The sequence below is a fragment of the Myodes glareolus genome, chromosome 4 (assembly GCF_982192425.1).
Source record: "Myodes glareolus chromosome 4, mMyoGla1.1, whole genome shotgun sequence".
In the NCBI taxonomy this organism is placed as follows: domain Eukaryota; kingdom Metazoa; phylum Chordata; class Mammalia; order Rodentia; family Cricetidae; genus Myodes; species Myodes glareolus.
Window position 1 is genome coordinate 25,037,177 of NC_142029.1, and position 27,137 is coordinate 25,064,313.

General features: G+C 45.5%; 1 protein-coding gene across 4 annotated transcripts; it reads left to right on the top strand.

Moving 5' to 3' along the window:
* Window positions 1-115: 115 nt before the first annotated feature.
* Window positions 116-12,968, top strand: Ciao2a (cytosolic iron-sulfur assembly component 2A). Of its 4 annotated transcripts, XR_007229819.3 has the most exons (6): window positions 116-409; window positions 5,154-5,318; window positions 6,788-6,837; window positions 10,102-10,147; window positions 10,271-10,411; window positions 12,355-12,968. XR_007229819.3 is itself a non-coding variant. In XM_048424031.3 (5 exons), exons 1-5 carry the CDS (start codon window positions 286-288, stop codon window positions 12,450-12,452), a joined length of 483 nt encoding a protein of 160 aa, XP_048279988.1. In that variant the 5' UTR covers window positions 120-285; the 3' UTR covers window positions 12,453-12,968. The 4 variants fall into 4 exon arrangements, 2 of the variants coding, with proteins under 2 accessions (XP_048279989.1, XP_048279988.1); XR_015737669.1 differs by lacking the exon at window positions 6,788-6,837; XM_048424031.3 differs by lacking the exon at window positions 10,271-10,411 and having other exon boundaries at window positions 120-409.
* The last annotated feature ends 14,169 nt before the right edge of the window (window positions 12,969-27,137 follow it).

Sequence of the window (27,137 nt, forward strand, 5' to 3'; positions counted from 1 at the left end):
ACAGAATGCAGTTTGCCGCCACTCAACTAACCCAGACATCCCAGCATGCAACGCTTCTAACGGGCAACGAAACCCGCAAAGCCTGCTGGGACATGTAGTATTTGCCGTTTATTTCCCGAGGTCCTTCGCGTTACTGTTTTGAGTCCCGCCTATTCTCTGCTCTCCTAAACCTTTATACATTTGTCTTCGTTTAGTTGAAGACCAGGAAGTTGATAGCTCCTGAGGTCGGCTGCAGAAAGACGGTGGCTCGGTTGGGACAGTCGCCAGGGATGGCGGAACGTGAGGATGGAGCGAGTGTCCGGGCTGCTCTCCTGGACGCTGAGCAGGGTCCTATGGCTCTCAGGCTTTTCTGAGCAGGGAGCTGCCCGGCAGCCCCGGACCATGGAAGAGAAAGCGCTAGAGGTTTATGGTAATTAACTTTACCCAGAGCAGCATTTGGTGTTATTTGGAGAGGCGGCAGAGGAGAGAGGGTGGAGGAGGGGCTCACCTTTGAGCTGGAGTGGACACTTGGGCTTTTGCCAGACCTAGAAGGAAGCGTGTTCTTCCGGGTCCCAAGTCACGCAGAATTTCGGTCATTCTAGGACCCGGGCTATTCTTAAACCTGGTGCGAAATTGAGTCTGGAACTCATAAACGCTTCATTCCCCTGCTCTGCCCATGCTGCTCTAGGCACCATGTCAAGACGTGTGGGCAGAATGAGTTTTCAGTGGTCAGGGAGCAAAGCTGGCCTGATTGCACGACTGGAGAGTCTTTCTTTCTTTAGTTACTGGACACGCGCTCCTCCCGCCAGAGCTGAGGTCACTGTTGGGTACAGGCTGAGTTGGGGACTGGCCCAAGATCACAGCCACTCTCTTCAGTGATAGTCAGTAGGAAGTGGAGAGGTTGAAATAGACACCTCAGAGTGAGGCCTCAAATTTACAGTTCTCTTGCACAGTCAAGTTATATATGTATGTATGTATGTATGTATATATTCTCTCAGATATGCTCCACTTTGAGTGACTGTCTTCGTTTTAAAGAAAAAACCGCCAGGAGGTGTGGTTTAATAAGTACCCCCGAGGTCACATAGTCAATCAGGACCAGAGAAAACCAAACATGTGAATCCAAATGTAGTGCCTTGTTCTCGCTCTCGCCACTTCCTCCTCTGTCCTTGACCCTCTCACCCCAACCCCTCCCTATTCCTCTCCCCACAAACTTATAGTATTCTTTTTCTGAATCCAGAAAATCCAGGGTCTCATGCAAGCTAGGTGTGCTCCACCCCTAGCCTAGAAGTAGCACTAAGAGATTTGATCCTACAAATACGATTCTTGGCAGGAAGAATGATTCCAAGGGTGGAAAGAACTCCGGAGATAATCAGGTTTACTTCTCTTTGTAGAGGCAAGGCTGACAACCCCAGGCTGAAGATAATTATGAGTGTGCTATCTCCACAAAACATTCCTGTCCTACCATCCCTCTATCTATAGCATCTGGAGACTGCGACTCTGCAAGAGAGATGATTCTAGTCCTTGAGTTTATAGTGAATGAAACCCACATAGGTAAAAGTAGAAGGTCATGCGCTCAAGTAGGAGGTACGGACATCGGGAAAGAGAGAGAGTAAACTGACTAGAAACATCTGGAAAGGTGTAAGAGACTTACTTGAGTTGGGCCTTAAAGAGTAATCTAGATCTGGATATGTCAGAGGCTGTATACGCTTGAAGGAGCTAGAGAAAAATGTGGAGGTGAGAAGACAGAGGGAATTAGCAGTCCAGAAGGAGGTACCGGAATTTGCAGGTGGAGGTGTGAGTAACTGCTGTTTTAGATCATAGATTGCAATTGAATACTGAAGTTTTCAGTTCCTTTTGTTACGATTATTTACTATGTACACATGTCACGGTGCAAAATCAGAGGTCAAAAGTTGTTCTCAAAAGCAAGAGGACAACTTGCTGGAGTCAGTTTTTTTTTTTTTTTTTTTTTTTTTTTTACTTCCACCAAGTGGGTCCTGGGAATGGAACCCGGGAGGTTAGGCTTATTTGGTGACAGGCACCTTTACCTGATGAGCCATCTCAGCAACACCCCTCCCCCATTGAAACTTTTAAATTTAAATGAAGAATTTTCTCCTTAAATATTATTATTATTATTTTTTATTTCGTTTGAGACAGGGTTTCTCTGTAACAGCTCTGGCTGTCCTGGGACTCTTTGTAGACCAGGCTGACCTCTAACTCACTGAGTCCTGCCTGCCTCTGCCTCCCAAGTGCTGGGATTAAAGGTGTGTGTCACCACTACCCGGCTTATTTAAATATTAATTAAAAAAATTTCCATGTGTCCGTGTCTACAAAGGCCAGAAGTGTTGACTCTCTCTGAAGTTACAGGAGGTTCTATACTGCCAGATGTGGGTGCTGAGACCTGAACTTAGGTCCTCTGCAAGAGCAGACCTTAATGTCAGTACAGAGCCGCAAAAACTTTTAGTGGGGGTAAGGGGAGAATGGGAACGGAATGGGAGAACAAATTTGATACCTTTGTAAAGAAATCAGAGTTCTCAAATCACTAGAAAGCTAGATAGAGGTGTTGAATAAGGGGTTAAGGTTTAACTTCAGGATTTAGTAGTGTTCAAAGAACAGAATACAGTTTTTTACAAATCAAGCTTACAAGGAGAAACCTAGGATAGGCGAAGGAAAACTCTACCTTCCCAAATCCCACAATAACCTGCTCACTGAAGGGAAATTTTATCCTCTTTCCTGCCTTTTCAAATTCCCTTTCTATCTTATTGGTAAGGCCAGAAGGTCGCCTGGGGGAAGGGAAGCTGAATTGACAGATTTCCACCTGCTCATGTGGTCACTGGGGATGTGTGGAATAAGACAGACCCAGGCTCCTAAGAGCATCAAGCCCATCTCAACTAAAATCCTGCTTCCCTCCTTACCTTGTCTTTGTCAGTCTTCTCTTTAATTTTCTGTAGCCTCAAGGTCAGATGGAGCTCTTGTCCTGGCCCCGTCAGTGCAGGGTCTAGCCTTCTTCCTCTTCGCTCCCCTTCCCTGCTCCTTTCTTTTCTCAGTCTCCCAGAATAGTGCCCATCTCCTTTTTTTCATCCTTCCCTTTGAGCTAAAAAACTTACTCAAATTTCCCTCATCTTTGTCAGGATTCTAGCCTCCACGTAAAGCTGCCCTACCCTTCCGCCAAGGCCTTAGGAAGGCATTTTCAGTTCTGTTGGCCTTTGTACCCTACTTTCTACCAAACTGCTTTCTTACTAGTGACTTGTTGAATAACGAATCAAAGACTGCTTTATCCCAAGTTTTCCCACAGTGTTTAATGTTGACAACTCTGTCTTCTCTTCTCTGATTCTTTTTGCCTTTTCTTTTATTCTGGTCCTTTTTTCTTTTTGAAAGTGTCACGGTAGCCCAGGATGGCCTTGAATTCGAATTCTCCCACCTTACCTTTGATCTGTAGCATTTGATGTTAAACACTTCTCTCTTCCTCTCTCTGTTTTTTGCTTTTTCATTTGGTTCCTTTTCTTTTTGAGACAGGGTCTCATGTAGCCTGGGAGGTCCTAGATTTAAAGTCGTCCAACTTCAGCCTCAACAGTGCCAGGATTACAGGCATGTGCCAGGATTACAGGCATGTGCCACAGCCACCTTTTCAAGGCTCTGTCTGTGAGTTTCTTTCCCTTTACACCAAACTAGGCTGCACATAAGAAAGTCTGAAGAGGGCTGTAGGGATGGCTCAGTGGTTAAGAGCACTTGTTGCTTTTGCAGAGGACCCACTTGGTGGCTCACAACTGTCCTAACTTCCTGGTCCAGGGCATCCAAAGCCTTCCTCAGGTGCCTGCGAGCACCAGGCATTCTCCCATGCACACCTATACCTGTGGGGAAAACATTCATAGGCATAAAAGCAACAACAACAAAATTTTAAGAAAATAATCTGAGAAATTTAAACAACTCTAGCTGCTCAGGCCATGCCTTAAGCCAGTTAAATCAGAACGCTGAGGGGTAGGGCCCAGACAACAGTTTTTTGTTTCATTTCTGGTAAGTACAATATTCAGCCAAAATGCTTCTCATTCTTGATGGATTCCGTTCAACAACTGCTCTAACCTTGGTGTGCACTTAGCACCATACTACAGTCTTTGCTGGAACATTTATTTCATTGACCTGTGCCTGAAGCACCTCCAAAATCACCGCATATGAAATTATTGGACGAGTTTACTGTCAGTCTTTCCACCATGTGGGTCTGAGAGCTCGAATTCAGGGCGTCAAGGCTAGACTGCAAATGCTATATTTTCCCCAGCTAACCCCTGATGACCATTTTTTTTTTTATTTTACCTTAACATTCTCCCAAATACTTTAACTTAAAATCTGAGTAAGCTCCTTTTCTTCCAGCTATAGTGAATCTCCACACATCGGTTCCTCTGAAATGACGTCATGGCATGTCCCATCTCTGTCCCTGTTGTGTGCTGTGTGCTGATTTCTGGCCTAGCTCTGCTCTTTGGTTCTGGGCCTTGCAGCTGGTGTGAGTGAATTAGCAGCTGACAGTGCGGTGCAGTCCTTTCCTCTTCCTTGTTCTGAGTCCTTGAGGAATGCCTGTTGCCTGTGGCTAGTTGTGAAAGACCCTGGTGATTGGCCCCACTCTTTTCTTTTTCCTTACAGCATGTTACAAACTAAGGCAATGCCAGGTGGTTCTGGCCTTTCAGTTTAAATGTGAAATATTGAAAGACTTGATCCCACCGTCTCTTCAGCCAGAACCCCTATGTGCTTCCGTGACATTTCCCTCTTTCGTATTCCCTATGGTTTTGAATTAAGAAACTGGATATGGACTAATAATGATCCAAGAAAATAGTTTTCTCAAAAGTAGTGGAAATTCCTGTCAGAAAATTGGGAGTTGCTCAACTGTTTATTTAGACAAAAGTTAGGGTGGGGCTGGAGAGAGGATGGCTCAACAGTTCAGAACACTGGCTGCTCTTGTGGAGGACCTGGTCTGTTCCCAGCACCCACAGGACAGCTCACAGCTGTTCCGTGCACCCATTCAGTGGGTCTGAGGCCCTCTTCTGGCTTCTGTGGGCACTGCATGCACATAGTCACAGACGTTTATAGAGGAAAAACATGCACAGAAAATCAGTCTTTGAGGTGAGAAGAATTGTTCTCACTTAGGATACTCATATTTTAATTTAATACCTTGTCTCTGATACCCCTAGATTTGATTCGAACTATCCGGGACCCAGAAAAGCCCAATACTTTAGAAGAACTGGAGGTGGTGACAGAGAGTTGTGTGGAAGTTCAGGAAATAAATGAAGAAGACTGTTTGGTTATTATCAAGTTCACACCAACAGCACCTCATTGCTCTTTGGCAACTCTTATTGGTAAGGGTGTCTGTGTGTGTGTGTGTGTGTGTGTGTGTGTGTATACTTGAATTCTTTTTAATATTTATTTTTATGTATATGGGTGTTTTATCTGTATATATGTCTGTGCATGCAGTGCCCACAGAGACCAGAAGAGGGTATTAGATCCCCTGGACTGGAGTCATAGACAGTTGTGAGCTGGCATGTGGGTGCTGGGAATCTAATCCAGGTCCTTTGTAAGATCACCCAGTGCTCTTAATCTCTGAGCCACCTCATGTGAATTATATTTCCTTCCTTCCCTCCCTTCTTTTCTTCCTTTCCTTTCTCTTTCTCTCTCTCTCTCTCTCTCTTTTTTTGTGACAGGGTCTCGCTGAAGCCCTGGCTGTCCTGGAAATTGCTATGTGCCATAGACCAGGCTGGCCTCAAACTCAGGGATCTTCCTGCCTCTGCTTTCCAGGAGCTGGGATTAAAAATGGGCATCAATTATATCCAGCATGTATTAATTTTTTTAAATGTAATATATCTATTAAATATATATTGGTTTTTTCAAAATAGGGTTTCTCTGTATAGCCATGGCTGTCTTAGAACTCATTCTGTAGACCAGGCTTACCTTGAACTCAGAGTTTCTGCTGGGATTAAAGGTTTTCACCACTACCTCCCAGCCAATTAACAATTATTATATATTTTAGAAACTTTTTATTTTTTATTTTCTTTTATATGTATGAGAGTGTTTAGCCTATATATATAATATATTATATATATTTAGCACACACACACACACACACACATATTTGTTTGTTTGTTTTTTGAGACAGGGTTTCTCTGTAGCTTTGGAGCCTGTCCTGGAACTCCCTCTGTAGACCAGGCTGGTCTTGAACTCACAGAGATCCCGCCTGCCTCTGCCACCCAAGTGCTGGGATTAAAGGCGTGCACCACCACTGCTCGGCTTTAACCTGTATATATGTATAAGTACATGGGCACACCTGGTGCCTGAGGAGACCAGAAGAGGACATCTGATCCCCTGGAACCGGAGTTACAGATGGTTGTGAGCCACCATGTAGGTGCTGGGAGCTGAACGCAAGTCTTCCGCTAGAGCAGCAAGTGCCCTTAACCACTGGACCAACTCTCGAGCCTCTAATATACTAGTTATTTAGGTGTGTGTATTGTGGGCGTGCCTGTGCCGTGACTCCTGTGTGGAAGTCAGGGTTCAGCTTGCAAGGGTCAGATCTCTGTTTGCCTTTATGAGGGTTCTGGGAACTGAACTCAAGTCTCTACCTCACTGGCAATGGTAGTGGTAGCATACACCTTGAAGCCCAACACTGGGGAGGCAGAGGCAGGAGGATCTCTTGAGTTCAAGGCCAGTCTGTTTTACAGAGTGAGTTCCAGGACAGCCAGGGCTTCACAGAGAAACCCTGTCTTGAAAAAACAAAAAGAGAAGAGAGAGAGAGAGAGAAACAAAGAGATAATGGAAAATTTTTTCCCCATCACAGGACTGTGCTTAAGAGTAAAACTTCAGCGGTGTTTGCCGTTCAAACACAAGGTAAGAAAGCTTGTTGCTGTCTTAATCCCAAAGTCTCACACGAGCTAGGCCAATGCCCTGCCTCTGAACCATGTCCCTACTCCAGATTGTCTTTTATGACACTTGTCAACATATAATTCACACATCGTACAAGCCACGGGAAGTGGGCAGTCTGCTGATTTCTGATAATTCCTACAGAGCTCTGCAGCAGTCTCGGGTCACGTTTAGGACATTTGCATTGCCTGCAAAGGAAATCCTTTATCCAGTCCAGTATGGTTGTGTGTAAATGTAATACCAGTCCTTGGGATCCTGTATCAAAAATGGAAAGGAAAGGAGGGAGGGAGGGAGAGAAGGAGGGAGAGAGGGAAGGATGGAGGGAGGGAGAAAGGCAGGAAGGAAGTTGGGAATCAGCCGGCCAGTCGGCCTATACTTACTACTTACTAGCAGTTACTCTGCTCTCACATCACCCCTTTCCACCCCTTTCTCCGTATCGGAACAACAATCTGTTTCCTGTCTCCATGATTGCCTTTGGGCATTAATGAAGTTATACAATATGTGGAATCTTTGACTTAGTATGTTTTCAGTGTTTATGTTCATTCTTTTGTATTATATAGTATTTCATTGCATAGAGACACCTTGTCTTATTTTACTTTCTTATCAGTTGTTAGACATTTGAGTTGTTCCCACTTTTTGTTAAGTTAAAAATGTTGTTTTGGGGAGCTGGAGAGGTGGCTCAGTAGTTAAGAGTAATGACTGCTCTTCCAAAGGACCCGGGTTCAATTCCCAGCACCCACATGGCAGCTCACAACTGTCTGTAACTCCAGTTCCAGGGGCCAGGCACCCATGGCAAAACACTAATGCACATAAAATAAAAATAAATAAATTTAGGATAAAACGGAAAAAAAAAATACTGTTTTGGGGATGAGGAGATGGCTCAGTGGCTCCAAGCCCAGGCTGTTGTTGCAGAGGACGTGAGTTGAATTCGTAGTGCCTACATGGCAGCCCACAATATCTGTAGTCCAGTTTTTCTTCTGACTACATGGAAATGTCGTACATATGCATACATGCAGTAAAACATTCATACACATAGAATAAAATCTTAAAAATATATAATTGTTTCCCCAATTGTCCAATAATATCATTTATGGCAGTGTACCCTCCCATCACTACCCCTCCCCTCCCACCAACTATCTCTCTCCTCCCCTCACTACCCCTCCCTCCCCTTACTACATCTCCCCATCCCACCACTACCCCTCCCCTCCCACCACTACCCCTCCCCTCCCATCACTACTCCTCCCCTCCCATCACTACCCCTCCCCTCCCACCACTACCCTGCCCTTCCCACCACTACCCCTCCCCTCCCTCCCCTCCCACCACTACCCCTCCCCTCCCTCCCCTCCCACCACTACCCCTCCCCTCTCACCACTACCCCTCCCCTCCCACCACTATGCCTCCCCTTCCCACCACTACCCCTCCCCTCCCATCACTACTCCTCCCCTCCCGCCACTACCCCTCCTCTCCCACCACTACCCCTCCCCTCACTACCTCTCCCCTCCCACCACTACCCCTCCCCTCCCCTTACCACATCTCCCCTCCCATCACTACCCCTCTCCTGCCCTTCCTACCCCTTCTCTGCCCTCACTAGCCCTCCTCTCCCATCACTACCCCTCCCCTCCCCTTACTGCCTCTCCCCTTCCATCACTATCCCTCCCCTCCCCTCTCTCACTACCCCTCCCCTGCCCTCAGTATCTCTCCCCTTCCTTCCCCTCCCCTCACACATTCTCATTAGTTAGATCCATTTCAGCAGCTTCCCAAGGGCTCGAATGTAAGTGCCATTAGCACATCCAATGATCTTGGCACTTGAAGAGTGCAGAGTAGACATTTCATAGATTGTCTCTCACAGTGGATTTTCAGATATGTCATGATTAGATTGTTATTCATTTCTGGTAAGAAAACAATAAACATGCTCTCATTACATGACATCAAAAGGCTATAGTTTTGGTTTGCCCTGTTTTTGATGGCAGTTGCCTCAGTAACTATTTGGTTGCACTGAGGTATATTAATAATTCACATAGGAATAGGGAGGAGAACGCTTGACTTTTCAACTGTTTGTCAGCCTGTTTTTGAGACAGGGTCTCACTATATAGATCTAGTTGTCCTGAAACTCACTTTGTAGACCAGTCTGACCTCAAACTCACAGGGATCCACCTGCTGCTGTCTCTCAAAGACTGGGATTAAAGGGGTCTGCCGCTATACCCAGCCTATGGCTATTTCAGAATAGTGAGTCATGTGCGATTTTTACCCCAAATGAAGGAGTGGAGAGTGAAGCTCATGGGTTCAGTAAGTGTGTTGTGCCACGGGGGATCTGGATGGGGTCTTTCTAATGTGTGTGTGTGTGTGTGTGTGTGAGCGATGATGCTTGTGTTCCCTGGCACATGTATGAAGGTCGGAGATAACTTTCAGGAGTTGGTTCTTCCACCTCATTGTGACTTCCAGGTGTTGAATTCAGGTCACCGGGAGTCTATGGCAAGCACTCCTCCACACTGAGCCATCTCGCTAGCCCATGTTTTGTGTTTTTAAAAGAGACTGAACTTGACAGTCTCTGAGGTCCCTATTAACTGTAATGCGTTCTGAGTGGTTTCCACTCATAAAGCGTTGATCTCCGTGGTGAGTCTGTGCCTCTGGGCACTGCACAGGCTTGCCTTAGCCCCAGGATTTGTAGCAGTTTTGTGGTTGTATCAAAAGCTCTTATGCTTAGGAGCTGGCTAATTTGTGGGGCTAACAGTCTAGATGGGATAGATTTACTGGTATTACACTTGAGAATAAATTTAGCAAAATAATAGCCGATAAGGAGGATGTAAGAAAACTAATTTGTCTCATTTTTGTAAACCGGTAACTATGCAAATAAAATATGCGTAAGAGAAAGTGTAAGAGTGGGAGTGTAGATAGGGGGAAGGAAAAGGTGACACTAGGGTGCTGATGTGACACCCCTACGAGGAGGGACAAAGGGTGAGTTAGATACAGGTTTGGGAAGAGGATGAGGGTAGGGCAAAGATACTGTGAGAGCTCTGTGTACACAACTGTGTGTATTCATACGGAAATCTGTGGGCACGCCCCCTGCAGGTCGGTTAGTGGAAACACCACTTTCGGTTCTATCCTGTTTAGGTCTCTGATATTAGAAAGAAGCTTTGGGCTTTCATCTCTAGATTCTGCCCTACACACCCCTCATCCTGAGCCTGTAGAACGCTCTCATGTTTTGCGTCTGTCTGTCTCCTTTCTTTCCAGTTGGAAATCTACATTTCTGAAGGAACTCACTCTACAGAAGAAGACAGTAAGTGATGCCAATGCTACTTCAAACAGCAGCGGCTCATCCTTTGTCCTGGGTACTAGGTTATCTATTATTGGGGTGCCTGCAAAAAGAGGGGACAGCGTCAGTTATGCTTTTCCTTCACAGGTGGGAAGCACAGTCATTCAAAGGAAGTCATTTTCCGCTGAGTTTCCGATAAAGTAGAGCCTGTGAATAGCAGCTCGTTCAGGCCATAGGCTACAACAGATCTGTGAACATATCCAGCTCTAGGGACCTTGAGCTCCAAAGGTTTGGTTCCGCTCTGACAGTCCCTTAGCTGTGTGGAAAGTTGAAACCAGGGCCTCACAAGTCAAGCATTCGGGAATCTCAGGGCTGTCTGTTAGAGTTCATGTGCTAGGATGGTAGTGGGGCGACTGTTTATCGAGGACTCCTGGTCTGTAGAGAGGAGTCAGCCACTGTAGAGAGGAGTCAGCCACTGGTCACCTGAAAACTGTAGAGGTGGGATTGAAAACAGCGAGAGAGAAAATGTTTCCTGTTATCGTGTGGCACACAGGAAGCAGAATTTTATACAGATGATGAGACCAAGTAGAAAGAAGAGCATTGGAAATGCTTGGTTTCTGCCAGATGTGGTGGTATGCGCCTCCAGTCTTAGCACTTGGGATGTAGAGGCAGGCAGATCTGAGTTTGAAGCCAGCATGGTTTGCATAGTGAGTTCCAGGCCAGTCAGGACTACATAGTGAGACTCTGTCTCAAGTAAATGCTACAGCTTGTTTACTGTCGTCACCAGATAGGTTGATAGATGGTGTGAAGAAGAGGAGAGGAGGAACAGGGTGGAGATGGGTAGGAGTGAGTGGAAGATCAGGAGCAAAGGTCCACTCAGGGCTGCTTCAGAGGACAGCCCTCCTGCCTGTCCTGGAACCCGTCAGGTACTGTCGGGCACCATGGCCTAGTTTGACAGTTCCTAGAGGATAAATGCACCAAACCCCATAAACGCAGGAGTTTTGTCTGACTTCATGTATTTTTATTTTATATGGGTAGATATTTTTACCTGTATGCATGGCTGTGTCTCCAGTGCCTGCAGAGGCCAAAAGGGGCATCAGACTCCCTGTAACTGGACTTACAGACAGTTATTAGCTACCATATAGGTTCTGGGAATCAAAGCCAGGTCCTCTGGAAAAGCAGCCAGTACTCTTATTATCTGAGCCGTCTCTTCAGTCCTCGCTTTATTTCTTTTAATTATTTATTCTTTGTAGTGCTGGGGATTGAACCCAGGGCCTTATACACGCAGCGAAAGTACTATATGATTGAGCTGTATTCTCAGCCTATTATATTTATTTGTTCATTTATTCATTTATTAGACTTGGACTCACTTCGTACACCAAGCTGGCCTCAAATTCACAGAGATCCTCCTGCCTCTGCCCCCTGAGTACTGAGGTAGGCATCACCATGCCTACTTGGCCAAAACACTTAGAGCTTTTGCCTTGTAAACAGAACTGTAGTTTTAAAAAAAAAACAGGCTAGGGGCTGGAGAGATGGCTCAGTGGTTAAGAGCATTGCCTGCTCTTCCAAAGGTCCTGAGTTCAATTCCTAGCAACCACATGGTGGCTCACAACCATCTGTAATGAGGTCTGGTGCCCTCTTCTGGCCTGCAGACATACACACAGACAGAATATTGTAAACATAATAAATAAATAAATATTTAAAAAAAACAGGCTTAAGTGGGGAAAGCAGCAGCTGAGAATTAATTTCACTCTGAATATAGAAATATGTGTTTGGATGATGCCGAGAAAGAAGGAAGGATAGCAGTTTTTTGTAGCGCAGTAGAGCAGTAGACAGTGTTTTCTCATGAGACTGCTTCCCAACCTCAGCCATGACATTAGGAGGGGCTCGGGAGCCTGCTCCCTGCTTGAGAGTGCTTGTTGCTCTCTTCCAGAGGGCTGGGCTTCACTTTCTAGTGCAGTTCACACCCACTTAGAGCTTCAGCCCCAGGAGATGCAGCGCCCTATTCTGGCTTCCATAGGCACTTGTGAGCAGTGCTCGTGTGTGTGTGTGTGTGCGCACACACACACGAGAAAAAAAATCTTAAAAAAACTGAATGATGAGTAATTAAAGTTCTCAGTAACTAGTTGCAAGTTCTCAAAGAGTTAAATTCTTTGTTTTGGCAGCTAGTGCACATGCTGCCTGGTCTCTGTTGACACAGTTGTGTTAACTTTTGTCCTTGTGTTTTGCAGTCAACAAGCAGATAAATGACAAAGAGCGAGTGGCAGCTGCAATGGAGAACCCCAACCTGCGGGAAATCGTGGAGCAGTGCGTCCTTGAGCCTGACTGAGCCGTCTTAAGAGCCTGTGACCTATACTGTTTGAGCTGTTTGTTTAAATCTTTGTTGAGTATGTAGGTGATTTGTACCTCAAAGCATTTTTTAAAGTCTTTTTTTTTTTTTCTGATTATTTTGAGACAGAGTTTCTCTGTGTAACAGCCTTGGCTGTCCTGGAACTCACTCTGTAGACCAGGCTGTCCTGGAACTCACAGAGACCCGCCAGCCTCTGCCTCCTGAGTGCTGGGATTAAAGGCGTGCGCCACCTCCCGGCTTTTTTCAAGGATTCTTTCCAGTAGGCTTCAGTTACCAGGTAGAACCTAATTGTTCAGAGAGTAACATTCTCAGGATTTTTAACCTAAGTGATCAAACAAAAAAATATTTTCTAGTTACTATGTATAAAATGTTACTATTTTTCTGATGACCATTCTGATACAACTGCTTTTCATGTTAAATATTTACCGTGCCCAAATTATTTGATTTAAATCATCATCCTAAATAAATACAACAGATGATTCTTGCAATGACTCACCTTAGGTTTCTACTGAATTGTGAATTCTTTTTTTTGTTTGTTTGTTTTGTTTTCAAGACAGGGTTTTTCTGTGTAACACTGACTGTCCCGGAACTAGCTCTGTAGACCTGGCTGGCCTCAAACTCAGAGAGATCCACCTGCCTCTGCCTCCTGAGTGCTGAGTTTAAAAGCATGTGCCAGAATTCTAATGTCAACGTGAACTTCTAACAGACATCTCCAAAGCTGTGTTTTCTGATTATTATGCAGAGTGAAGTCTGGAAATGAATAGGAATCCTTAAGGGGAGATCCTACCTTCCTCTGTGGGGAACCCTAGATCCATTTAGAGCTGAGGAACATAATGTGGTCAATTTTATACAATTTAAAATATTTTATGTGTATGATGGTTTTACTTGCATGTATATATGTTCACCACATGCTTGCTTGGTGTCCAAGGAGTTCAGGAGAAGGAGTCAAAACCCCTGGAACTGGAGTTGCAGACAGTTAATAGCTGCCATGTGGGTATAGGAATTGAACCTAGGTCCTCTGGAAGAGCAATGCAGGTGGGTGCTCTTAAACACTGAACCCCCCTCCAGCCCGGTGTTTGCACGATCTAAAGAAGTCTTCCCAAGAAGAACTGGGGATGTAGCGCAGTGAAAGTGTTGTGCTTTGCAAGTTCAGGTACCTGGATTCAGTGCCCCTCCAAAAAATACACAGTGAAGTAGTTGTCCCAAAGGTTTTGTTTTTACTGAATCAATCTGCTTGCTTGTTCTGTTCTTTCTTTATGTTTGGTTCAGGAGTTCATTTGAAGTGTACAAGGGTATGGCAGGCAGCTTGCAGCAGCCCCTGGTGTCCCCACTACCTGGCTTTAGTGCTCATGTACAGTTCCTCCACACTGAGTCAGAGCTGGTGGGCAGACCCAGTGTGGGGTTTGCCAGTGTAGGCTGGAATAGGTATTGCTGCTTTTGCCTTCCTCTGCCGGGCTCTGAGACTGTTCAGGCATCCCAGTGGAGATTTTCACAGGTAGAGGCCGCCCCAGGACCTCCTAAAATCACCAAGCACTGATTTGCAACCTGAGTGAACCTCTATGGTAGGCATCTTCCATCCTCCGTCACTGCGGGAAGTGGATAAGAGCTTCCTGAGAGACCTGAGCTAGGACTGTCCAGATAAGCCACTCGCCGGCTTCTGACCCGAAAGGCCTGTGCAAGAAACTGCATGTTTATTGCATATTTCACTAAGATTTCTTTCGTGGGGAGGGGAGGGTTAATTTGCTTTGAAACACTAAATCATAGAGTGCTGGGTGCCAGTATCCGTTTTGGCAGAAGGCTAGAGTGTGACACTTGGCACTCTGTGCTGTCTGCCGGTGAGAGACTCATCAGTTCCTGTGGCAGGCCTAAGGGACAAAGTGGGAGAGGCCTAGAGGTTGGGGCAACTCCAGCCTTGGAAATTTAGAACTACTTTTTCTTAAAATGCTATTTTCTTTTTAATTTTAAGTGTATATATGTTTTGCTGGCATGTTTGTCTGTGTACTACATGTGTGCCTGGTACCTGTAGAGGCCAGAAGAGGGCATCAGATCCCTTGAAATAGGAGTTACAGGTGATTGTGAGCTGCTGTGTGGATACTGGGACTTGAACCTGGGTCCTGCAAGAGCATCACTCTTAACCGAGTGTCTCTGGCCCCAAGGCTAACTACTGTGAAGGGAAAGCTGTGCTTGGATATCTCTCATGAGTTCTGCTGTGGGGTCATAATTGACGTTGACCCACAGGTTATCAGCAGGGCCAGTGAAGCCTCAGCAGAAAGGGTCTGGGCACGTGCTGCCGGATGCCCAGGGTTCGAGTGAAGGACAGCAAGTGGGTTGTCAGGGAGGAGAGGCCTCTGATAGGATCAGTGACTCAGGTAAGAGAAAACAGGAAGCCAACCAGCAGTCCTCACTAGGCTCCCAAGGCTGGATAGCTCAGCTGGCAACGGCTCTTGCTGTCAAGGCCAACAGCCTGAGTTCATTCCAGGGACCCAGATGGTGGAAGACGAGAACTGATTCCCGCAAATTGTCCTCTGAACTCCACATATGTACCGTGATACAAGCACCCACACAGGTACACACACATGCAAAGACAATAAAATGTAAGAAATAAAAGTGGCAGGAAGGAGCTTAGGAAGTGGCTCAGTGATACAACGAACCAAGAGTAAGTGTCTTCCTGTGGAGCAAGGCCAGGGCAGGGGTACATGATATCTGCCCTGTTCCGTTCCTCCCACCTAATGCACACATGTGTGCACACACATGTCATGTAACCATTGCTTATGTCTAGAACAATGGTTCTCAACCTGTGGGTCACAACCCCTTGCTGGGGGTCGAATGACCCTATCCTAGGGGTCATCTACGACCATCAGAAAACACAAATATTTATATTGTGATTCCTCACCATAGTAATATTACAATTATGAAATAGCAGCCAAAATAATTTATGGTTGGGGGGAATCACCACAGCATGAGAAACTGTATTAAAGGGTCATGGCATTAGGAAGGCTGAGAACCACTGTTCTAGAAGACAGGACAGTCATTGTCTGAGAGGGTTTCTGGGACTTGTGATGTTGGGACTCAGGAAACCACCCCTCAAATGTGTTTTGGCTGAGTACCGTGAACTAGGGAAACTGAGGTCAGACATGATGACTCATGCATATAATTCCAATGATCTGGAGACTAAGGCAAGAGTATTGCTGTGAGTTCAAGACCAACCTGGGCTAAGGAGTGAGACCCTGTCGTAGCCCCCAAAATAATTAAGACAAAGCCTCAAAAGCAAAGTGTCTGTCCTTCTGCCCTCCTGTGTCCTGTGCCTCTGTCCCTCTCTCCCTTGGAGCCAGAGGAACCAGAGATTTTCTTCAGCAGGGCAGGTCTGGGTACAGCCCCTCTTCCTGCTTTGGAGTGGAGCATGAAGAAACTCTGCTTCTTGGTTGGACAATAAGATCCTTGCTCAGAAGGTCCTATCCCATTCCCTGAAGGAAGGATGGCTGCAGAGAAGCCAAGAGAAGTCTGGACAGACAGATAGGCCCTGCTCTTTCCCTGCATGCTCATTACCTCATACTCTTCCGTGGCAGAGAACTTTCTTTGAAACGGAATGAGTCAGGAGACATTTTAGGGCGGCTGAGGGTCTGGCACTGTGGTAGAACACTTAACTTATATACACAAGGCCTGGGTTCAGTCCCCGACTCTGCAGGGAAAGTTCCAGTAGTGCTGGCGTAGCATACTCGAGAGACTGAGCCAGCAGGATCCAGACCTCCAGACCACCTGTGTTACATGGAAGGACCCTGTCTTAGTCACTGTTCTGTTGCTGTAAGGAGACACAATGACCAAAGTAATGCTTACAAAAGACAGCACTTAACTGGGGACCGCTGGCAGTTTCAGAGGACTGGTCACCGTTATGGCAGGGAACATCACAGAAGTCAGGCAGGCATGTCGCTAAGAGCTTACATGCTGATCTACAGGCAGAGATAGAGAGACACTGGGTCCGGTGACACACCTCTTTCAATAAGGCCACACCAGGACCACCAACCAAGGGGTGGCACCCCCCCACACACAAGGGGCTGGGCCCTCTCACAGTATTACTAAATCAGAAAACGTTCTATAGGCTTGCCTACAGCTTGCTCTTATGAAGGCATTTTCTTAATTGAGGTTCCCTCCTCTCAGATATCTTTAGCTTGTGTCAAGTTGACATAAAACTATCCAGCATCGCCCCCATCTCAACAGAATAAAACTTGAGAGAGAACGAGAACGCCTGAGACTTTTTAAAGCATATGCTCTGCTAGAGCTGTCTAACTCCACACTAGTAGAGTAAGAGCCACCAGGAGAGCAGGTAAACAAGGAGGGCCCAAGTTCCAATAACATTTATGCGTGGGGCCTGGGGATGTGGCTCAGTTGGCAGTGTGCTTTCTTAGTGCACACGAACAAAGCCCTGGGTTCCATCCCCAGGACGGTACCGCCCAGGACTGGTGGAACACAGCTGTAATCCCAGCTTCAGGAAGTGGAAACAAGGGGATTGAACGTTCAGTCATCTTAGGCTACGTCTTAAGTTTGAAATCTTGTTTCAAAAAAAAAACACAAAAGTTTATTCATGAACATAACCTAAATCATCATCATTATTAATTATTGCAATTATTATGATGTTAGGCAAGGTCATGTTATGTATCTCTGGCTGGCCTCGAACTCAGCACTTTACCTATCTTTGCCTTCTAAGTGCACAAGCCACCACACCTAGTGTAAATTTTAATTTCATGTTATTTTTCTTTGTCCTGAACTCTCTCCTCCCCCAGTCTCAACCAGTTAAGAATATTGAAACCCACTTTGGCTTGAGGGTTGTATAAAAGCAAGCACTGGGCAACATTTGACCCTTGGAAGGTCTCAAGTCAATTGAGAATGAATGGAAATGTATAAAATTTCCCCTCTCCCTAAGGGATAAAAGCGTACTCACAGAAACAGTATCTGCCTCTAGGACATCTGGAATGGGGGGGGCCCAAGTTAATAGCTCTGGGCTGTAAATAACAGGACTGAAGCTGGGAGTGGAGGCTCACATCTGTAACGTAAGCACTCAGGAGGCTGAGGCAGGAGGAATCCCCCCCCCACCCAAGCTTGAGGCCGGCTTGGGTTACACTGTAAGTTCCAGGCCAGCCCGGGCTGCAGAGTGAGCCATTGGCTCATAAAACCAAAATAGCAACCAAATTAAACAAATAACTGGAGCTGAGCATTGGTTTGCTGGTCCCTTAACAGCCTTCCAGACTGGCACCTTGTTAGACGCCTTCTCAACCACGTGTGAAGCAAGTTTAAGTGTTTTGTTACTCTAACAGTGGATGTTTCCAGCAGGAGACAGTGGGGTGTCATGGGGGCTCGCTGCAAAAGTCCCAGGGTTTCCACAGCCAGCCCCCCTGGTGTCCAGCTGTACTAATAATACGGTGGAAAACAAGCTAGGGAACCTTAGGGCTTCGAATTCATCCCTGATGTGCCATTGCTGCTGAAGACACTTGCCATACCTTGTATGTTTTTGTGAAAGTCAGACCATCCGCAGGACAAGGACCTTGGTCCTAGCGTGATCGTATTTGGGATAGTTGTACTGGGGGTGGGCACGTTGCTGTGTAAGGCCTTCTCCAAGGGCTGTTGCTTCCACAAAGACCCTTGACTCAGCGCATGTGACCAAGATCGCAGACCTCAGGATAAAGTGCACCTTGTTCTAAGCCTGGACTCTGAGCTAGCTATGTATGGGCGAGTTACCTAACTTCTCTGTACTTTTCCGTCCCCTCGTCTGCACATGTCGGAAACATTACCTATGTTATAAGGATGATGTGAGGATTAAAAGAAAGAAAGCTGATTGCTATGCCGGAAACCTAGCTTTGTTAAAAATAGCAGAGAGAAGCTGGGTGGTGGTGGCGCACACCTTTAATGCCAGCACTTGGGAGGCAGAAGCAGGCAGATCTCTGAGTTCGAGCCAGCCTGGTCTACAGAGTGAGTTCCAGGAAGGCCAGGCTATCCAGAGAAACCTTGCAAAACAAAACAAGCAAATAGAAGAGATAGATGTTCATTGGCGCTGTGTTCTCTTGGCTAGGCGCGATTACTTGAAGAGAACACTAGATGGCAGCAAAGCGCAACTTTGACAGCTTTGAGACGAAGGCTGCTTCCATACAGGCAGGAGACATCAGATTGAACCCCACTGCCATGAGCTCTGCACTTTTCCACCTTTGTTCTGATTGTGATACTTATAACTGGAAACTTTCTTAGGCGTGGAATTTCTTTGACAGAGGTCTGATTCTTTTTATCTGTCATCTGTTTTATTTTATGCATTTGGGTGTTGTGCCTGCATATATTGTCTGCACACCGTGTGGGTGCTGGAATTCGAACACAAGTCCTTGAGAAGAGCAGCCACTGCTCTTAACTGTTGAGCCATCTCTTGAGCCAGATCATGGTTATTCTGAGGCACTGATACGTTGCTAAAATCATTCTGAAGAAGCTATATACACACAGATACAAAGAATGTGGTTGGTGTGTTCCTGCCCTGTATTAACATTGGAGGTTATTACATTTTTCAAAAAATTGACCAAGGTAAAGGATGAAAACAAAGGCCTTTTTCTGTTTGCATTTGTTTGCTAAGGTAAAATGTTGTAAAAGTCCCACTGGGGGATATATCAATCTCAAAGGATATGTGATATTGTCTACTTCTCTATTGATATTTCAGTTTTCAAACCTAACTGTAGAGACTGGAGAGATGACTCTGGATAAAATGCTTGCTAGGCCGACATGGGGACCTGAGTTCCAGCACCCATGGAAAAGCTGGCATGGTGGCCTGCACTTGTCATTTCAGTACTGGACAGTGGAGGCAGGAGGATCCCTGGGGCTTGCTAACCAGCCAGCCTGGCCAAAATGGTGACTTTCCAATTCATAGACAGACCTTATCTTAAAACCACACCTATTACAATTTAGAGAATGAGAGTTCATGCAGAGTCCAGTCTGGTGCCTCCATCTATAACACAATTCCTGCACCTAAGGCTCATTGCTGTAGTGGAGGCAGAAAGATGATAAAAACCAGAGGACCAGGACATTTGCTGTGAGATTGTGTGTCCTAAAAGTGTCCGTGAGACTACACTCATAAAGTCTCATTAACATGGACACTTCAAAGACCTGAATGACAATGACACCAATGGAAGGGAGAAGCTCTTGCAGCCTCAACTCCAGACAAAGAACTCTGGGCAGCTGGGGCATGCTGAGAGTGGGAGAAACTTCTTCCCTGGGAAAGAGTCCCCCAGTTTGTTGTCCAGTGCCAAGTAGTTAGCCTTGAGATGATATACACAGAGGAAACATTATGTGGACTGAGCAGGCTGCATGTGTGTGTGTGTGTGTGTGTGTGTGTGTGTGTGTGTGCGTGTGTGTGCGTGTGTGTGAGTGTTTGTGTGTGTGTGTGAGAGAGAGAGAGAGAGAGACAGAGAGACAGAGACAGAACAACAATAAAGTCATGAATTTGAGAGAGCAAGGGGAGGGCATGGGGGATTAGAGAGAGGAAAGGAAGGGGAAATGATATATTATCATTTTTAAAAGTAAAATAAATGTTGGAGAGCAATAGAGGAAGACACGTGATGTCAACCTATGGCCTCTATGCTTGCATGTACAGGCAAGTACACATATGTGTACACCTTACCCCAATGCACACATCCATACACACACAAAACTTATGAACCAGGTATATGCTTGTTTGTAATCCTGGCACCTGGAAGAAGGGTTGTATGAGTCTAAGGCCAATCTGGACTACATAGGGAGACATGTCTCACAAAACAAAAACAAACAAACAACTAAAAAGCAGGGTCTGAGGAAATGGATCAGTGGGTAAAGGGCTTGCTATGTAAACATGAAGACCAGGAGGTCAGATCTCCAGAAACATGTAAATAGATGCAGGGTGGATGTGGTAGCAACCTGTCTGTCACCCTAGCTTTTGGTAGCCGAAGACAGGGGAGCCCAGAACAAGCTGGCTGGCTACCTTAGTCAGATTGGTATGCTCCAGGCTTAAGAGAGATAGCCTGCTCCAATACTGAGAGAGATTGAAGAAAACATCTGGCATCAACATCGGGTTTCCTCACACATGTGCACACACGTGCATGAGCACTTGAACAAATATGCGTCCACCCACCTGTGAGCAGGCACACACACACACTGTGGAATATTCATTTACACTGTATGAATACATATTGCTATGATTAGTTTAATTAACAAGCTGACTGACCAATACTTGGGGAGGAAGAGATTAGGCAGGACAGCCAGATGAGGAGGATGCTGGGAAGGAGGGCAGAGTCAGTAGTTACCAGCAGACCCAGGAGAAGCAAGATGGGCATTCATGCTGTGAGAAGGTACCAAGCCATGTGTCCAAGCTGGACCAGCAGGATGCAAAAAAACTTTGCCAAGACCTTGTAGAATAGTTCTTCAAAATTCCCTCTTCATAGGAAAGTCTATCAGACACGCTAGGCCTGTAGATGAGAGCTGGATGCCCCAACATTACAGAGGAACTTTGGGTGACTGTCCAGGCAGTCTGATGTCCCTGTCATTAGGTAATATTTCATCCTTCTGGGGTTTTGATGGAATTAAAGACTAAACAGTTAAACTTATAATTTTCCTCAGTTATGATAGAAAACAAATTAGTTATGAAACATTAGACTCACCAAGATAAGACAGATAATATTTTCTTTAATTTTGTCAAATACAAATGGACTGGATATTATAACTATAATTCTTACTTGATAACTGTTTTTGTTGTACATGATTTTATTATGTTAAAGTTAAAAGCTTCCTTTTTAATTAGAAAAATGGGGGAAATGCTGGAGAATAATCCTTCTGTACACTGTGAATATATGTTACTATGATTGGTTTAGTAAACAAGCTGACTGACCAATAGCTGAACAGGATAAAGTTAGGTGAGAAAGTCAAACCAAGAATGATAGGATGAAGAAGGCTGGAACCAGAGGAGTCACCAGTCAGCCAGAGAACAAATCAGACACACAAAATTTGATAGAGGTAAAAGCCACAAACCTCATGGCAACACATAGATTAATAGAAATTGGTCAAGTTGTAAGAGCTAGTTAGTAATAATCCTGAGCTATTGACCAAATATTTATAATTTATATTAAGTCTACAAGTCAGTTATTTGGGAAGCAATTATTTCCCAAATATTTGCAGGTTATTTGGGAGCAGGTAATCAGGATAGGAAAACTCTGTCTACTCACATGGGGGGAGGGGGCCTAAAAATCAAATAAAGTCCAGTGGCAGTGTATTCAGAGGCAGGCAGAGCTCTGTGAGTTTGAGGGTGTCCTGGTATATAAAATAAGTTTCAAGTCAGCCAGAGCTACATAGTAAGACATTTTCCTGAGAAAAAAAGAATTACACAAGATTGTCTGCTCAGTGAAGGAGATATATACCTGTTTTCTACCTGGAAAGATAGGAATGAGTTATAGTTAGTAACCTGGTGTTTGTGATGTCTGTAGGGTCAGACCACACCTAAATCTCCCAGAATATTATGTTTGTTTATTCCAGACTCTTCCTCACTAGACCTTTATCTTGAGCGTCGTTTCTCAGTCAACAAAACCCATGCTTAGGGCAGATGTCACTTGTACCTTGCAACAGCCTAGGTGATCTCTGAGCTACCTGAAGGGTCAGGCCACTCCTGGCTCCCCAAACTCCTGTTTATGTCAGTCATTCTCCCTAGACCCTCATCTTGGACACTGTTTCTGAGTCAACAGCACCCATCTTTGTGGAAGAGGCCATATGTACGTTGTAAAGTTTCAATGTAAATGTATCTTAAGCTTTGTTGCACACACAGGATTGAGTTAATTGCCATCAGGAAACTTTTTTTCCCCCAAAATTGTGCTGTGCTTAAATATGCTTAAAATAAACCGCTCAGGGGCAGACCCCAGAAATTTGAATCAGCACCTGCCACTGAGTTGTGCTGAACTGGATTCCTTCTTCCTAACTTGGGTTGTTATTTTGCTAACCCTGGTGTTTGCAAAGACCCCCACAGATATTTACATTTTCCATCATATACTGTAGATTTGCTTTTCTATTTTTTGCTCATTTTCCCTGGTTGGGCTTAAGTGATGTTCAGGGGTTAAGTAACTTGTGTAACTCCAGCTTCAGATCTGATGCCCTCTCCTGGCCTCTATAGTCACCTTGCATGCATGTGTTACAAACTCATGAAGGCACATACAGCTAAATAATAAATCTTAAAAAACAAACAAGTAAACCTCTTTAACGTTGCTTACTCTCAGTTTGAATGAGCAGCGCCTCACCGTGATGCAACAGCAAAATGCACAGAACTGTGTAGGGTGAGAAGCCCTCGTCCCAAACCAGTTCTCTTCCTCTCTGGTTAATTATTTCTTACTTATTCTCGAGTGTTTTTTTCTTTGGTAAACACCAATTCCAGTATGCATGCCCCTTTAGCATAGGTCATGTAGGGCCACTCTGCTCTGTGCTTTCCTTTATTCTTTTACGTTGACAATGTATCTTTTGTATACCCCCTATCAATTTACAAAGAGCTTCCTCATAGAGCTTCCTTATAGCCTCATAGAGTTTCGTTGTATGTATCATACTGATGGGCATTTAGGTTATTTCCATCATGTTACCGCTATAACCAAAATGATAGTAGGCAACCCTAGACACTCCTCATATTTGTCATGTGTAAGTGATCTCTAAGGGAAATGTCTGGAAATGGGATTATTGGGTAAAGACTGTACAGTTATTATTTAGGGAGACAATGGCAGATTGTCCTCTACAGAAATTGTACCAGTTCATACTGCTACCATTGGTGCTTGAATATGCTCACATAGGTAGGACATTATCAGACTTAGATTTTGTTCAAGTGATAGGCGAAGAGACCTACATCGGTAAAGTTCTGGTATTTCTTTTTAGGCTTATTTTGAGCATCTTTTATATACAATTAGAGCATTTGTGTTTTTTTCCCTGTGAACTATCTGGGTTTTTTTTTTCATGTTTTTAAAAGTTTTTGATTTATTGATTGATTGATGGACTGATTGATTTCTATGTATGCCTGTGGAAGTCAGGACAATTTTTAGGAATTGGGTGTCTCCATTCCATCTTATGGATCTCAGGGATTGAACTCAGGTCTTTAGGCTTAGCAGCAAGTGAGTTTACCTGCTGGGCCATTTTGCCAGCCCCACTTTTAAATTTTGAAGAATGTTTTGTTTCTTGGGGCTTTGTTGCTGTTGCGGTTTTTATGGTCGGGCTCATTGAGCTGTCGTGGGTCATAGCAGCAGAGTGTCCTCGTTGCTGGAGCCCAAGGGTTTTACATTGGTGTTCTCTGGTTACTTTGAGACAAAGACTCTCAGGTGAGTAAGTGCCCATGAGAATGTGTGCAGGGCTCTGGGCCGCCTTGCTGGGAGACCTTAAGAGATCACCGATTTGTTAGACCTCCACAAGGAAATCTGGGGACTGGACTCCAACCTACTATCCATTTTTTAAAGTTTATTTTTATTCTATGCACGTGAATGCTTGTCTCCATGTACATATGTGCATCATGTATGTGCCAGAACAGGGTATTGGAAAACCAGAAGAGGGTATTGGATCTTCTGGAACTAGAGTTGCCATCAGCTGTAAGTTGCCATTTGGGTTTTGGAACCGATCCTGAGTCCTCTGTGAGAGCAAGAACTTTTAGTCCCCAAGCCAGCTCGCCAGGTCCCTACTACCCAATTTATAAGTAAGCAAACTAAGTCAAGAGATGGTGAATGAGCTGTCTACACCACATACCATTGAGAATCAGATTGTGGAGTTAAGCTATATGGAAAGTTCCCAGTTGCATATTTGAGAATCAGCAGCATGAGTTAGGCATGTCATATCTCTCTATTACTAAAATGAAATCAAAGGTAGAATAGGGGCTGGGAAGATGACTTGGTGGGTAAAGTGCTTGCTGATTAAATGTAAGGACCTGAGTTTGAATCCTCAGAACATACCTAAAAGTCTAGTGCTGTGGTGTAATCTGTAATCCCAATACTTCTATGGGGATCCTGGGAGACATAGACAGGAGAATCTCCTGGAAGCTCACTGATCAGCTAGCCTGCCCAATGCACCAGAAAATAGCCAAGAAAAGAGACACTACACCACACACACACACACACACACACACACACACACACACACACACACACACTTGAGAGAGAGAGAAAGAGGGAGGGAGAAGAGAGAGTAACAGGGTGGGGTTAGGATACATATGTTCCTTGTAATCCTGGATTCTTTTATCTCAAGCACCAGAAACATGTAAATAAGAAAATATGTATGACTTTTTATGTCCTTTATTTATTTATTTTTTATTGAAAACAGGGACTAGGTTGTAGAAGGAGGTTACTTGTTCATTTCCTGGTCACCCAGACCCAAAATAACCACACAGAAACTATATTAATTGTAATACTGTTTGACCAATAGCTTAAGCATATTTCTAGCAAGCTCTTACATCTTATATTAACCCATTCCTATTATTTTGTATTTTACTGCAAGATTCGTGGTTTACTGGTAAGGTTCCGTCTGGTGGCTCACGTCTTTCTCTCAGGCGTCTCTCTGACTCCTCCCACTCTCTCTCTATATATATCTCTTCCAGCCTGGCTATATTCTACCCATCTAAAGGCTGAAGCAGCTTCTTTTATTAACCAATGCTAATAAAACATATTCATCGTATACAGAGGGGAATCCCACATCACTAGGTAGATTGGCAGGCACAGAATATCCTGATATAAACAAGATGCAGTTGAGCGGGAAGGTGAAGGTGTGGTGGGTCCTGTTCACTTTGTTTGTGACCATTTCTGAAGGACATTGCAGCGTATGTGTCCACACATTGGTTAAAGGGTGAGAATGCCCTGTGGAGGGAATGATGGGAACCAAGACGGAGATGAGAGGCCAGGCAGCTTCCACAGAGGAAAGGGCTGGGGGAGCCTGGGTCTCTTAGCCTTGAGAGCAGGTCTGAAGGGAGGAGAGCAGAGGCCCACTCCTGTTTGGGACAGAGGCCACTGCAAATGGGTGGACATCATTTTCCAGGATGCAGCTGTACTGAATGGGGTCAGCACAGGGACTGGGTTGAGACGGTGTCACCATGCAGACTCAGGAGGGCAGAACAGGAGCTCTGAGAGGGAGAGTCAGGACACACAGAGATCAAGAGTCAGCCAAGGGTGTGGAAGGAGCCATCCTAAAGCCATTAGCCCTCATCAGGTAAGGCTGGGAAGGAAATGCTGTCCTTGCTGGCCTTCCCATGTGGATCTGGAAAAGGCCTTGGGTGAACCCCACAGTGTGTGGAGAGGTGACAGGAGTCAAGGACCTGTCAGCAAATACAGGAAGGCGAAGCTGTCTCTTCAGCTGTGCAGATACGACTGAACTCAGGGAAGAGTTCCCGTCCTTGAAGGAGGGGAAGCATCCCTACTGTTCCCTCCCGTGTGCTCAGTGCCCTTCTCTCTGATCTCTGGGTTCCTGCTGGACTCTGCCCAGACCCTGGCCTGGCATGCAGGCTCAGAATGCAGAATTCCTGCATCTTCTCCTAGGCTATCCCCTCTGCTTGCCTCCAAGTCCCCGACCCCATGTTAGTGCCTCATTTCTCTATGGGAACAGCTCAGGCTTCCAGGGGTGGGCACCAAGAAAGGTCTGAAGGCATGAGGTGGACTCAGATCTCAGCTGAGACCTGGATAGATGAAGGTGAAAAGAAATATTTCTGAGGTGGGAGAAGGAGCATGGCTGGAGACAGATGCACAGACTCAGACTGTCAAGGTGGGGGACCTTGGGTCTGGGGAAGGGAAGCTGACATCTGTGTTACTGTGTTACTGCTTTTTCAAGTGTTTGGCAGAGAGAGAGAGAGAGAGAGAGAGAGAGAGAGAGAGAGAGAGAGAGAGAGAGAGAGAGGGTTTCTAACATCAGCCCAGTTTTTCTCATTTCACAGCTGAGACAACCAAGTCTTAAAAGTGGGGAGCGGCAGAATACACAGAGGTCTGTGTGATACCCCAGCCTAAACTCATGGGTAGCCATAGGTTGGAGCCTTGGCCAAGTACCATATCATCAGACTCTGCCCTAAGTAGAAGGCAAATACGTGGGTCAAGATCCCTCACTGGGGCCCCTCTGCTGGTCAGGAAACCCAGGAGGCCATGACGGGTGGCTTCATACCCACAGCCCTTTACACGTACACAGAGGTTCCCGTTTTCCACACCCCTTGTTCTCTTCTGGTCCTTCCTACCAATACATTACTTTCTTTTCTTTTCTCTTCTTTTCTTTTCTTTTTTTTTTCTTTTTCTTTTTTTTAAGCAAGCCTTTCTCTCCAGGCCCCTCAGGGCACAGACCTGACCCTTGCTGGCCCTGGGCCTCTGCCCCTCCCCCAGTCAGTACCCTTCAAATGCAGTGCAATGCAGATAAGGTGAACCTCCATCCTCCAAACTGCCCAGAGGTCGACTCCTTCCCCTCCTCTCTCTTGCCCTTCCCGCGGTGGGCTCGAGACCTTGCTGAATCCAGCAAAGTTGCAGTTACAGAAGCCACTGGACTTCCCCACTGAGGAAGCAGGAAGAACTCTGTCGAAGTTTGCTCCACGCGCGAGTTCTGTATGGCTGGGTGTAGAAGAGCAGAGGGCATGGGGCTGGGCGGGCAGGGCTAGAAAGCTAGGTCACTAGGCCACCTTTGGGAAGAGGAGGCTTCCTG